Genomic DNA, 14221 nt, shown 5'->3' on the forward strand with positions numbered 1-14221 from the left:
CTTTTCTTTTCCACATGTGAGATGGAGGTGAAACAAACTGAGTGTGTTTCCATGAACTCACTGAACAAGAGTCACTGAACAGACTTTACCGATGAAATGATCAATGACCTCAGATCGTCAACATGTCAAACAGATCAACTACACGCTGGATTTACAGAGCATCAGTGTTATGGGATGTTTGTTCTCATTGTATTTACATATTTAGTGAACGGGCATATTGATCTGCTGCTGTGTAGGTTTCTGTTCTTTTAGATCTTCCTGATCTGAACTAGCAGTTCCATTGGAGAGTGTCCTGATCGAGTCCCTCTGAGGGTTTGTCCTGCAGCTCTCATCACATGTGTTGTATTTCTAATCATGAAATGAGAAACTCAGTTGGATCCCGACATCTGGTGATGATATGAAGCTCCTGAATATAATTTCCTATTTCTTTGTTCAATTAACAGCTATAATCAGTCATTACTAATGTTTGCAGCTTTTTTAATTATATTTGTAACAACATTCATCAGTGTTTCTTATAACTTAGAGATAAATACCAGCTAATGTTCAGGGAATTATGAGAAACTTTAAATATGGGACTCATAAATCGAACCTATAACAATATTTTTCACTGTGTGTTTTTAAGTGATGTGGGTTTGTGCTGTTAACGTGTTTTCGTGCAGGTGAATTCATCTTGTCGAGGCGAAGGCAGCAGAACTGAGCCTTCTGCGCCAGAAGGTGGCAGTAATGCACCCGGAAGCTGTTTTCCAACCGTCATTATAAAAAGAAGAAGAAGTACTGTTGTTAGCCTGCTATGCTAACATCCAACCGAACATGATGCTACTCGGTTAAATGCTTTCGGATCAACTCTTCGACTAAACACGTGGTTTTGTTTCGTTTATAACACTTGTCGGCAGAAGTAAAGCAAGTCGCCATCTTCCGTATTCGGTCTTCGCTTCGTTCTCGGAGAAGTTAGTTGGCTAAAGCGTTCGAATGGAAATGTCTACAATCCAGAGTTTAAGACAGTTTATCAACGAGAGGTTACACACTGCTGCTGAAGACATATTTGGATGTTTTGAAGCGACTGTCGCAAAGTACGAGGATGAGATCGGTCGTCTGCGCAGACTGCTGGATGTAACTTTGAAACCTGTAGTAAAGCTGCAGAGAATAGGTCTGTATCACCTGAGTTAGCGAACTATACACCACACTTATAATCCCTGCTAGTCTAAACACATGGGCTCTTTTATCATGACTTCTGTCCATTGTCTCCTCCAGAGCTCCCACAGCGACATGTCTGTATCAAGGAAGAGTTTCCTGCTGACCTGCTGGAGAGGAACCCCAGTCCAGACCAAGAGGAGCCAGAACCTCCACAGATTAAGGAGCAGCAGGAGGAGCACTGCATCGGTCTGTCTCCTTTTCAAACCACATTTAAATTCACTCGATCTAGATTTCTGCTTAGATCTGCACCAAATTACACACACTCATAACTATCATTAATCTATAATTTACATACGTCTGTCTATTGTCTCCTCTAGAGCTCCCAGAGCAACATTGTCTTAATGAGGAAGAGTTTCCATCTGACCAGCAGCTCTGGAACCTTGAGAGGAACCCCAGTCTGGACCAAGAGGAGCCAGAACCTCCACAGATTAAAGAGGAGGAGGAGCACTGCATCGGTCTGGAAGTAGAGCAGCTCGTACTGAAGCAGGAGGATCAAGATAACCTTTTGTTGAATCCTACTTTCAAGGAAAGTGACCACAGTGAACCAGAACCAAGTGACCACCAGCTCCTCTCCCACAGCTCAGCTCAGTGCCAAGATCTCAACGGAGGCCAGCATGGAAACTCAAAATCAGTTAGTAATGCAGAGCCGGCATCAGAAAAGGGAAATCATGTCATCACAAGAGCAAAAGGGAGCACAAGTCCCAGTAACCTTACATGTAGCACTACCATGTCAAAGATTGTGCCGAATATCTGCAAGAGTAAAAAGGTTGTCCAGTGTGACACTTGTGGAAAAGTCTTTAAGTGGAAGTCAGACTTAAATAGACATCTGAAGGTGCACACAGGTGAGAAACCATATCTTTGCAAAACCTGTGGAATGAGATGTGGTTACAAGTCATCACTAGAAACACATGTGAGACTCCACACAGGGGAGAAACTGTATTCTTGCGAAAGTTGTGAGAAAAGTTTCACAACTAGCACAAAATTGAAGATTCACGAGACAACGCACATGGGCAAGAAACCTTTTTCTTGCAAAACTTGTGGGAGAATTTTTAGCCAGAGAAATAACCTGCGGGATCACGAGAGAACGCACACGGGAGAGAAGCCTTTTTCTTGCAAAACTTGTGGGAGAAGTTTTAGCCTGAGGAAAACCCTAAAGGTCCACGAGAGAACGCACACGGGGGAGAAAGCTTTTTCTTGCAAAATTTGTGGGGAAAGTTTTACACGTGGATGTAGCTTGAAAGTTCACATGAGAAGCCATAAAGGTGAGGAGTCGTATCCATGTACAACTTGTGGTGAAAGATTTGTTATCAAATCCCTTCTAACCAAACATTTGATGACCCACACATAGCAAAACTGATATTTTTTTGTAAAATGATGTAAAGAGCTCTCACTTGCCAGTTTATACAAAGTCCACAGGAGAAAACATCCAGTTGAGAAGCCACACCATGGCAACAGGAGAGGGATTCGATTTGCTCAAGTGTTTCAAAGAAGTTGTTACTTAGATATTTATTCATTAATTAGAGATACAACAGTTAGTGAAAACAACACAGGAAATGTTTCAGGGTGACAAAAATAGTGATGAACCTTGTTGTAGTTCAATGCTTTATGAAGTTCCATCACCACTGACGAGTAGCAGACTTCAATAACCTCACAAAGCATTGAACTACAGACAGGTTCATCACAAGAGAGATTGTGTACATATGCATTAGCTGCCTCTCTGTAACTGAATGTAGAAAATATCCCATTGAGGAGACATCACAATATCTTTGATGCAGTACATGGTCAACAACATTTGCTGAATTACCCACGTTTCTGTTCTTCATATGACTGTCATTGATATTTACATCTGCAAAGGAAGTGATGTTTTTACCCATGTATCTTTGTTTATTAATGTCGCAAAGTACGAGGATGAGATCGGTCGTCATCGCAGACTGCTGGATGTAACTTTGAAACCTGTAGTAAAGCTGCAGAGAATAGGTCCTTATCACCTGAGTTAGCGAACTATACACCACATTTATAATCCCTGCTAGTCTAAATGTTATCAGGTAGGCGTATTCCTGCTGCCTACCTGCACAGAGGAATAATAGTTCTAACTGATAAAAAGACGTGTGTTTCTTTAGCCATCGATCTAGTGGCGTTGTTTATTGAAGAACTGGTAAGAACAGGTTGCTCTCCGTGAGCGTCAGGTACAGGGAGTGAGAGGGAGTAGTCTAGGTCCTGGGGAAGATTAGTAAACGCTTCATTTAGCTGACAATATGTCAACTGTTATAGACTAATATGAACCCATTAAACAACGTGGGATGTGTGCCAAAATCTCTATCCGGGACGAAAGTCCTGAAAATGACCACAACAGCTGAATGGGATCCCCCCCCCCCCCCCCCCCCCCTTTATATATATCCTCATCAATTTCTACCAGATTAATGGTCATATTAAAAGAAATACTTTTTGTATTACACTTTGTCTCAATTTATATTAAAGTATGCAAATGAGGCGATATATCATTATATGTGTACATAAGCCCTTGAAGCTACAGATTTTCTGAAATGTTCACAATGTTCACAACAACCATGATTATAAGGTCATAGAAGAGTGTAAGCATTCTGATTTGATATAAATAAAATGGCCAAAAAAAAGGTTACAACTATTACCTATTACATTCAACTAGCAACATTCAGGAATTGCCAGTTATTTATTAACCTAAACTTTAAAAGCAGGACATTTGAAGTCACCGTCCAGGATCTACATCACTGACACTGCTCTGGGTGACACAGATGTCTTTGTGTGCCTCTTATACCACATTACAGTCAATTGGAGAAGTCTTGTCCTCCAAGACCTCTGGCTTATCCACAACTCAGGAGGGAAAAGACCAATATTACCACTTCATGATATCTGCAAAGCGCTGGGAGACGAGTTCACACAGTGCCTCCCAGCACCACATGCGTTGACTGGGTGTGATACAACCAGCAAAAATTCAACTTAACTTTGAACACTGTACGCAAACCCGACAACTGTTCTCTGATTCTCAATTGCAACTGTCCACAGCTAACACAGAGTGCAATACAAATGGCGGAAACATTCTTGGTCAAATGTCTCAAACCATCAACAGACATGGAGACATTTGTCGACCTGGGCATTGCTGCGTTCGATAGTAATGTCCTCAAGATGGACTTTGAGAGGACTGCTTGCACCTCAGCTAATGCAAGAAAACATATACAAAGAGCCTATTACCAACAGCAGCTTTGGGTCCAAGCATCTTTTACAGACGCCACCTCAATCTTAACTGCAGATGCTTATGGTTTTGTAAGAAAGGGCAGTTTATTAGTCCCTGAGATTGTAATCTCAAAACTTGAAGGTTTGCCAGATCCCTGCTCATGTGGCAAGTGTGCACACAAGAATGGATGTCCCTGTCGGGTAGCTGGTATCCATTGTTGCAAGTACTGCAAATGCAAGGGAGGCAATAGTTGTAAAATCATATTACTGAATGAGCTCTCATCATCATTCCCATACCTGGACTCCTACCAGTACCTGGACCCGGAGTGCTACCTTGTAACAGATGGAATAAACCTGCTGTTTTGTATTTTTCACTATAAGTTAACATTCCACTGATAATAGCAAGGTTGGATATAAAATGTCTGTATATCAATTAAATGCTTGTTTTCTTTCTTTAAAACAAGTCCTGTGTTTGTATACAATTGTATTTATAATTACACACACACACAGGACATCTACAGAGAAACAATTAGAAATATCCAACCAGAATTCTTACACTGTAAACATTGTGATCACCTAAGAAAATCTGTAGCTTCAAGAGTTTATATGTACGCATATTTATTGAGATTTTGCCTAATTTGCTTATTTTATTTTTGATACAAAGTGTAATACAAAAAGTATTTATCTTAATATGAAGATTAATCTTGTAGAAATTGATGAGGATATCTATAAAGGAAAAAAAAGTCCCATTCTCCTGTAGTTTGATAGTAGTGTCACCTGTTGTGGTCATTTTCAGGACTTTCGTCCCGGATTGAGATTTTGGCACACATCCCACGTTCAGTGGAGTCTTATTAGTCTATAACAGTTGAGACATTCTCCGCTAAATGAAACGCATACAAATCTTCCTCAGGACCTAGAATAGAGGTAACATCCCCTTTATAAGGTAGTGGTGTCATCAATCACACGTGACTCCATGCCATATGTATAAGAACACAGTATGTGGGGCAGATTATCAGATGACTTCCCTTTTTCTTTTCTCTTTCATTACAAAGAAGAAAATATGTTGTTAATGTGTACATAGTCCTAAATTACTCACTGTAAATGGTTAGTCTTTGTACTATTTGTATTCAATACTTCAATGCATTTGCAGTTCATTAAAGTTTCTTGAAATATGATGATCAATGTATTTCATGTTGTCACACGTTGAATCTGTGTTTGTCTGTAAATTATCCAAAAAAACTCCTGGACATCAACATGAAACTGGGTGAAAAGATGTGGTCAGGTGATCTTGATGAAAAACATCTTACACATTTAGAGGACTATCATTCATAAGTGTGTTTAACTTGGTGCTGCTGGATTGACTGGAAACTAGTACGATACATGGAAACACTGTAGAATACTTTGTTTTAGAATGATATCAACAAAGGAGACAGGAAGTTAAATATCCACTTTAAATTAATTCGACAGAGCTGAATATTACAGAACTGCTGCAGAGGAGTTCAGTAGAGTACAGGACTGTTTTTATATCTCTAATAGATGTCGGAGTTACAAGGAGCATTTCATGTTTTAATCCTGAACCTGTGTCGAGACACACTCCATCCAGAAGGTGGCAGTAATGCACCCGGACGCTGTTTTCCAACCGTCATTATATAAAGAAGAAAAAGTACTGTTGTTAGCCTGCTATGCTAACATCCAATAGAACATGTTGCTACTCGGCTAAATGCTTTCGGATCAACTCTTCTACTACACACGTGGTTTTGTTTCGTTTATAACACTTGTCGGCAGAAGGGAAGCAAGTCGCCATCTTCCGTATTCGGTCTTCGCTTCGTTCTCGGAGAAGTTAGTTGGCTAAAGCGTTCGAATGGAAATGTCTACAATCCAGAGTTTAAGACAGTTTATCAACGAGAGGTTACACACTGCTGCCGAAGACATATTTGGATGTTTTGAAGCGACTGTCGCAAAGTACGAGGATGAGCTCTGTCGTCATCGCAGACTGCTGGATGTAACTTTGGAACCTGTAGTAAAGCTGCAGAGAATAGGTCTGTATCACCTGAGTTAGCGAACTATACACCACACTTATAATCCCTGCTAGTCTAAACACATGGGCTCTTTTATCATGACTTCTGTCCATTGTCTCCTCCAGAGCTCCCACAGCGACATGTCTGTATCAAGGAAGAGTTTCCTGCTGACCTGCTGGAGAGGAACCCCAGTCCAGACCAAGAGGAGCCAGAACCTCCACAGATTAAGGAGCAGCAGGAGGAGCACTGCATCGGTCTGTCTCCTTTTGAAACCACATTTAAATTCACTCGATCTAGATTTTTGCTTGGATCTGCACCAAACTGCAAACAGTCATAACTATCATTAATCTATCATTTACATATGTCGGTCTATTTTCTCCTCTAGAGCTCCCAGAGCAACAAGAGTTTCCTGCTGACCAGCAGCTCTGGAACCTTGAGAGGAACCCCAGTCTGGACCAAGAGGAGCCAGAACCTCCACAGATTAAAGAGGAGGAGGAGCACTGCATCGGTCTGGAAGTAGAGCAGCTTGTACTGAAGCAGGAGGATCAAGATAACCTTTTGTTGTATCCTGTTTTCAAGGAAAGTGACCACAGTGAACCAGAACCAAGTGACCACCAGCTCCTCTCCCACAGCTCAGCTCAGAGCCAAGATCTCAACGGAGGCCAGCATGGAAACTCAACATCAGTTAGTAATGCAGAGCAGGCATCAGAAAAGGGACATCATGTCATCACAAGAGCAAAAGGGAGCACAAGTCCCAGTAACCTTGCATGTAGCACTACCATGTCAAAGATTGTGCCGAATATCTGCAAGAGTAAAAAGGTTTTTGAGTGCGACACTTGTGGAAAAGTCTTTAAGGGGAAGTCATTATTAAATAGACATCTGAAGGTGCACACGGGTGAGAAATCATATCTTTGCAAAACCTGTGGAATGAGATTTGGTTACAAGTCATCACTAAAAACACATTTGAGACTCCACACAGGTCAGAACCTGCATTCTTGCGAAAGGTGTGAAAAAAGTTTCACAACTAGCACAAATTTGAAGGTCCACGAGAGAACGCACACGGGCGAGAGACCTTTTTCTTGCAAAACTTGTGGGAGAAGTTTTAGCCTGAGAACTACCCTGCAGAGACACGAGAGAACGCACACGGGGGAGAAGCCTTTTTCTTGCAAAACTTGTGGGAGAAGTTTTAGCCAGAGAAATACCCTGAAGGGACACGAGAGAACGCACACAGGCGAGAAACCTTTTACTTGCAAAACTTGTGGGAAAAGTTTTAGCCTGAGAAACACCCTTCAGGATCACAAGAGAACGCACACGGGGGAGAAGCCTTTTTCTTGCAAAAGTTGTGGGAGAAGTTTTAGCCAGAGAAATATCCTGAAGGGACACGAGAGAACGCACACAGGGGAGAAACCTTTTACTTGCAAAACTTGTGGGAGACGTTTTAGCCAGAGAAATATCCTGAAGGGACACGAGAGATCACACACGGGCGCAAAACTTTTTTCCTGCAAAACCTGTGGGAAAAGTTTTACAACTGGAGATGTCCTAAAGACACACGAGAGAACTCACACTGGCGAGCTTCAAATCTCAAGATGAATTTCCATCACACTAGCTAGCAGTTAACTTGTTTTCACGTGTTTCTAAACAAACAATTTGGCTCAGCAACTTTGTTCTGCTTCTACAAAAAGAGATAAACATGATACTTATGGAGAAATGGTTTAATTAAGTCTTTTTTTTGGAATGACCAGAAGGGGGCAGTATAATACACAGGTGTCTGCTGGACATGGACAACCTTCGTTGTTGATAAAGCTCCTCGTCAGAGCTGGTTCAGGTTTGTCCTGGTCTGCTTTCTACAGCGGAACAACAAAGAATTTCAAGTCATAAATGGAAATGGGGAAAGTATTGTTTCAAAACTTCTCACAGAAGTAATAAGGGAATAATGTCACAGTGAAAAATAAGATTAAAAACAGACGGAAACATACGTTTCATAGAAATACAATTTCTTCATCCGATTAAAAAGTTGTTACACTGAGTCACTTTGTATTTCTGATTTGTGGAAATATGTTTGTATAGAAGTGAAACTGTTGAGGCAGCATTGTGTGTTTCTTTTTTTTGTCATGATCAGTGTGAAATAAAAGTGATTTTCAAAGTAGTTGACCAAAATATTTTATAAGATTCCTTTCATAAGATTGAAGTTAAATATATCACGTTATTCAATTCAGTTTTTACTGTAATATTAATCAATTTTACTCATATCTGACGGGTTCATGCACTTACTGTCATACGTAATTGTTTATGGTATTCCACCTACACCTACAGATGGCGCCACAGCTGCACGATAAATATGAACTATAACTCAGGGTCATGAGTCTGGAAAAAATATATTTTCTAAGTCACTGAGTCACCTGTCTTTCAATGATTTAATGTGTTTGATACAAACTTAAATGTTTCAGTTGTAAATATTAATATAAACTTCACATTTAGTCGAATGTGGGGCCTCAGCTGATTCTTATGTTATTCCCATAGTAACAGGGAGACACAGTGACAGGACGTATGTCACTTCACGTACTGGAGTAACTGGTGCGTGTGGTACTTTGCAAATTCCAGTGCATTCAACAACTTTATTTCTGACGACTCTCCTCTGCAATGGTCGTGTGTGTGTGTGTGCGTCGGAAAGAAGAGAGAAACGAGATGTCAAATGGAGGAGGAGGGAAATGAGAGTGAGAAGTTCTCTGATGAAGTGATGAAGACTGGAAACAAAGTGGAGCATCCTTCTAATTCTGACAAGAAGAAGAAATAAATCAAATAGAAGATATAGGAGCAGAGGCCCACACGGACATGAGGACAAGAAGACCTGACCTCAGTGAGATGGACGAATCAAAAATCAAGCCCCAAATCTTCCTCCAGCGAATCAGAGCAGAGGAATGAATCCAAACAGAGAGGAGGCAGGAAACAGAATAATGAGACTCAAAAACAACACGCTCTCATCAGTTGGATCTGGTTGCATGCAGCATTTATTTGTTCATGTCTCATAAGTGGAAACTTAGTCTGTGTCTGGCCTCCACCGCGACCAACGAGGCTCTCAGCGGTAAGCTGCTGCTCACAGAGGAACTTTTATTTATTTGTAATCTTGTGCTTAAGACTTTTCTACAATTTTACAATTTTACTTTATTTCTGTTTACGATAAATCTCATCCTTGTTCGGCCTGGACTTCTTTTCATTCAAGCTGTGGCTCTGGAGAGTGGTCTCCAGGACCTCGTCACAAAAATCGAACTTCAGAACGACACCGGCACAACGGTTCAAATGCTGAATACACTGGTGAGTGCAAAGTTTATCAGCTGATATTACATGTTCCTGTTACAGCAGCCCCCCGATTGTGTTTCTTCACTCTTCTGATAATACTCTGATTGCTTCTTTTCTCTGTTGTTATGTGTTGTATAGTAAATTGTGTTGTGGGAGATGTGTCTCCTCCAGGTCCCAAACTGTTCAAGGAGACCAGCACCAAGTCAAACAAGAAGATCATCCACAATGCCATCTCTCACTGCTGGTACTGCTGGTTCCAATTCCAACTGCTGGTTCCAGTTCCAACTGCTGGTTCCAATTCCACATACTGGTTCCAGAGGCGAGCCCTAGAGGAACCAGATCCTAGAGGTACGGACTCACTGATGTGTATTTCATAAAATGTAGGGGAAACCTAGCTATTTGATCAATGAGTCTATCAAAAAAATGATTAATTCACCATTTTCTTACTCCACGTTTACCAGGAGCTTGAGAAGTGCGAGTCCAACCACCTGATGATCCTGTTTCCTGACGCCGGCTGTCAGTTCCGAGCGCTCTACAAGTACCACCCAGACACAGAGGAGATCCAGAAGGTGACCGGCACCGGACCAGAGAGCATCAGTAAGAACATGATCGACAAGCTGTACAAGTACAGCTCCAACAGGAAGCAGTTCACCGTCCTTTCTGCCAAGACTGTGTCAGTGAGCGTGGACGCCCTGACCATCCACAACCACCTGTGGCAGGTCAAGAGAAGTGTATAGCAGGAGGTTGTGTTAGAAGCAGCCGACACAGTAGAGGGCGGTGCTGCACCCTGATGTTGTTGGAAAGAAGAAGAAGAAGCCGATGTCCCTTTGGGAATATCATCGACCTGCAGAGCCCCTTGTCTCCGGCCCCCGAACCAAATCAGGAGAACCCAACTCTATCAAGTCTGCCAACAATATAATTAAAATGATATTAATAAATATATACACATTTATAAGTTAAACCAGTTGTATGCCTGCACAAAACTGCCAAAAAGTGAAAACATATTGTTTTGCTAAATAATCTTGTTCCCATAACTCCCCTCCCCCCCCCCCCCCCCATAATGTGCTAAATTCATTATTTGCAAAGCGTAAACTCGAATGACCTTTAAATAATTAAATGATTAAATATACTTACTACTTAATGTGAGATGCTCCAAAAATATATTACTTGTCAGGTATCCAACTCATGTATACAAGTGCGTTTGTACCTGCAACCTGCAAACACTTAAAATAACTGTGTATGCTGTTAACTACTCAAAATTACCAATTAATACTATTTATTTAGTAAAACGCTTGTAGCACCTTTAGGAATATTGATACAAGTAATTATAGTAATAATACTTATTTTGTAAAAACTTCTTTGAAAAACTGTTACAAGGTGCTTTAGAAGTTCATGATGAAAAATTGAAGGCAAACAATTGGAATCAGTTAAAAGGCAAACAAAAAGAACAATCAAAAGCAATTTGAAGATCACACAGCAACAGCAAAACCACAGACACAGAAATTAAATCAATGTTATAGATGAGAAACAAGTAAAAGTATAAGTACCTCAAAGTAAAAGTGTGGAAAATTGCCACTAAATGCAAAATAGCAGGCTTCCTGTTTTCTGATTGCACATAAAAAAAATTAAGTGCAAAAAGAAGAACACCACAATACGTACATTTTCACCACTTTCAAATTTTCTGCAAATTTTGGTAGGAATTTGAGCATGTTTAAGCCTCAAAAAGCGTATTCATTTGCCTGAAAAATAATAATAACCAGTCAGGATATGTCTGTGTCTCCTCCCTTCACAGGTGTGTCAGTGTAAGAACCAGTGAACAACAACATGTGAACTGTGGGAGCTGAGTCACTGCAGGGAGTGAACGAGAGGGGGAGGAGCAGAGATCTGTTTCTGTTCAGAGGAAGTGAATCTGTTCTACAGTCTCTGGCAGCAGCTGAAATGGCGCAGCAAGAAAATCAACTGGACAGAGAAAGATTCTGCTGTTCGATCTGTCTGGATCTACTGAAGGATCCGGTGACTATTGGCTGTGGACACAGGTTCTGTAAGAGCTGTATTAACACCCACTGGGACAAAGGGGAGGAGAGAGGAAGCTACAGCTGCCCTCAGTGTAGACAGACCTTCACACTGAGGCCTGTCCTGGAGAAAAGCACCATGTTAGCTGATTCACTGGAGGAGCTGAAGAAGACTGGACTCCAAGCTGCTCTTGCTGATCACTGCTATGCTGGACCTGAAGATGTGGCCTGTGGTGTCTGCAATGGGAGAAAACTGAAGTCTCAAGTTCTGTTTGGTTTGTTTGGCCTCTTATTGTGAAAAACACCTCCAGCCTCATCTTCAGTCAGCTCCATTGAAGAAGCACAAGCTGGTGGAGCCCTTGGAGAAGCTCCAGGAGAACATTTGCTCTCGTCATGACGAGGTGATGAAGATGTTCTGCCACACTGATCAGCAGTGTATCTGTTATCACTGCTCTGTGGAGGAACATAAAGACCACGACACAGTGTCAGCTGCAGCAGAAAGGACCGAGAGGCAGAGAGATCTCGGGCTGAGGAGACAAACAATCCAGCAGAGAGTCCAGGACACAGAGAAAGACATGAAGCTGCTTCAACAGGAAGAGAAGGCCTTCAATAGCTCTGCTGATAAAGCAGTGGAGGACAGTGAGGAGATCTTCACTGAGATGATCCGTCTGCTGGAGAAAAGAAGCTCTGATGTGAAGCAACAGATCAGATCCCAGCAGCAAACTGAAGTGAGTCGAGTCAGAGAGCTTCAGGAGAGACTGCAGCAGAAGATCACTGAGCTGAAGAGGAAAGACCATGAACTGAAGCAGCTCTCAGACACAGAGGATCACAACCAGTTTCTACACAACTACCCCTCACTGCCACCACTCAGTGAATCTACATACTCATCCAGCTTCAGGATCCGTCCTCTGAGGTACTTTGAGGACGTGACAGCAGCTGTGTCAAAGGTCAGAGGTCGACTACAGGACATTCTGAGTGAGACAGAGACAAGGATTTTACAGATTGTGTCTCAAGTGGAGGTTTTACTGCCACAACCAGAGCCAGAGACCAGAGCTGACTTCTTAAGATATTCACAGGAAATCACACTGGATCCAAACACACTAAACGGACATCTGTTATTATCTGAGGGAAACAGAAAAGTAACATGGACGGGTAACGCACAGTCTTATTCTGATCATCCAGACAGATTCACTCATCAGCCTCAGGTTCTGAGTAGAGAGAGTAGGACGTTGTTACTTGGAGGTGGAGTTTGGGGGGAGAGGAGTAGTTGGTGTAGCAGTCACATACAAGAATATCAGCAGAGCAGGAAACTCAGTTGAATGTTTATTTGGATTCAATGATAAATCTTGGTCATTATATTGTGATAGAAACAGATATATCTTTTATTATAACAGAATCAAGACTCCAGTATCAGGTCCTGTGTCCTCCAGAGTAGGAATGTACCTGGATCCCAGTGCAGGTGTTCTGTCCTTCTACAGAGTCTCTGACACCATGACTCTCCTCCACAGAGTCCAGACCACATTCACTCAGCCTCTCTATGCTGGAGTTTATGTTTATTCTGGATCCACAACTGAGTTCTGTAAACTTAAATAGACTCGAGTCAGTAAAACCAGTGATTTAGATTCTGTGTGTAAATCTTTAACTTCTTTTGTCTCCATGTTTGTTGATCAAAGTTCGTCGTGGTGACGTTTGTGCTCCGCACAGAGATCAGCTGTCAATCAAACAGTGACCTTCCTTTATCACACATATTTAGTTCTCACTTTGTAAAGACAGAAATGTACAATTACACTGACATGAATGTGTTTGAAAGAACTGATGTTTCTGTTGTTTTCTAAATCAATGTAGAAATCAGGTTGTGTGATGTTTTAGAACCTGTGTTGATCCTGGTCCTCATCAACAAGCTGATTATTTGTTCTTTTCTTTTCCACATGTGAGATGGAGGTGAAACAAACTGAGTGTGTTTCCATGAACTCACTGAACAAGAGTCACTGAACAGACTTTACCGATGAAATGATCAATGACCTCAGATCGTCAACATGTCAAACAGATCAACTACACGCTGGATTTACAGAGCATCAGTGTTATGGGATGTTTGTTCTCATTGTATTTACATATTTAGTGAACGGGCATATTGATCTGCTGCTGTGTAGGTTTCTGTTCTTTTAGATCTTCCTGATCTGAACTAGCAGTTCCATTGGAGAGTGTCCTGATCGAGTCCCTCTGAGGGTTTGTCCTGCAGCTCTCATCACATGTGTTGTATTTCTAATCATGAAATGAGAAACTCAGTTGGATCCCGACATCTGGTGATGATATGAAGCTCCTGAATATAATTTCCTATTTCTTTGTTCAATAAACAGCTATAATCAGTCATTACTAATGTTTGCAGCTTTTTTAATTAGATTTGTAACAACATTCATCAGTGTTTCTTATAACTTAGAGATAAATACCAGCTAATGTTCAGGGAATTATGAGAAACTTTAAATATGGGAC

The 14221-nt window shown here is 41.4% G+C and overlaps 1 protein-coding gene and 1 pseudogene across 1 annotated transcript; both read left to right on the forward strand.

Annotated features, from left to right (window-relative positions):
* The first annotated feature begins 6868 nt into the window (after nucleotides 1–6868).
* LOC128437857 (gastrula zinc finger protein XlCGF49.1-like) lies at nucleotides 6869–8579 on the forward strand. Its single transcript, XM_053420150.1, has one exon. The coding sequence runs from the start codon at nucleotides 7203–7205 to the stop codon at nucleotides 8010–8012; it is 810 nt and encodes a 269-aa protein (XP_053276125.1). The 5' UTR covers nucleotides 6869–7202; the 3' UTR covers nucleotides 8013–8579.
* A 390-nt stretch (nucleotides 8580–8969) lies between these two features.
* LOC128437843 (tripartite motif-containing protein 16-like) lies at nucleotides 8970–14104 on the forward strand (annotated as a pseudogene).
* Nucleotides 14105–14221: the final 117 nt, after the last annotated feature.

This window comes from Pleuronectes platessa, chromosome 4 (assembly GCF_947347685.1).
Source record: "Pleuronectes platessa chromosome 4, fPlePla1.1, whole genome shotgun sequence".
In the NCBI taxonomy this organism is placed as follows: domain Eukaryota; kingdom Metazoa; phylum Chordata; class Actinopteri; order Pleuronectiformes; family Pleuronectidae; genus Pleuronectes; species Pleuronectes platessa.

Coding starts and splice junctions, on each gene's coding strand:
- LOC128437857 (XM_053420150.1), top strand. CDS start 7,203: ATGTCAAAGATTGTGCCGAATATCTGCAAGAGTAAAAAGGTTTTTGAG.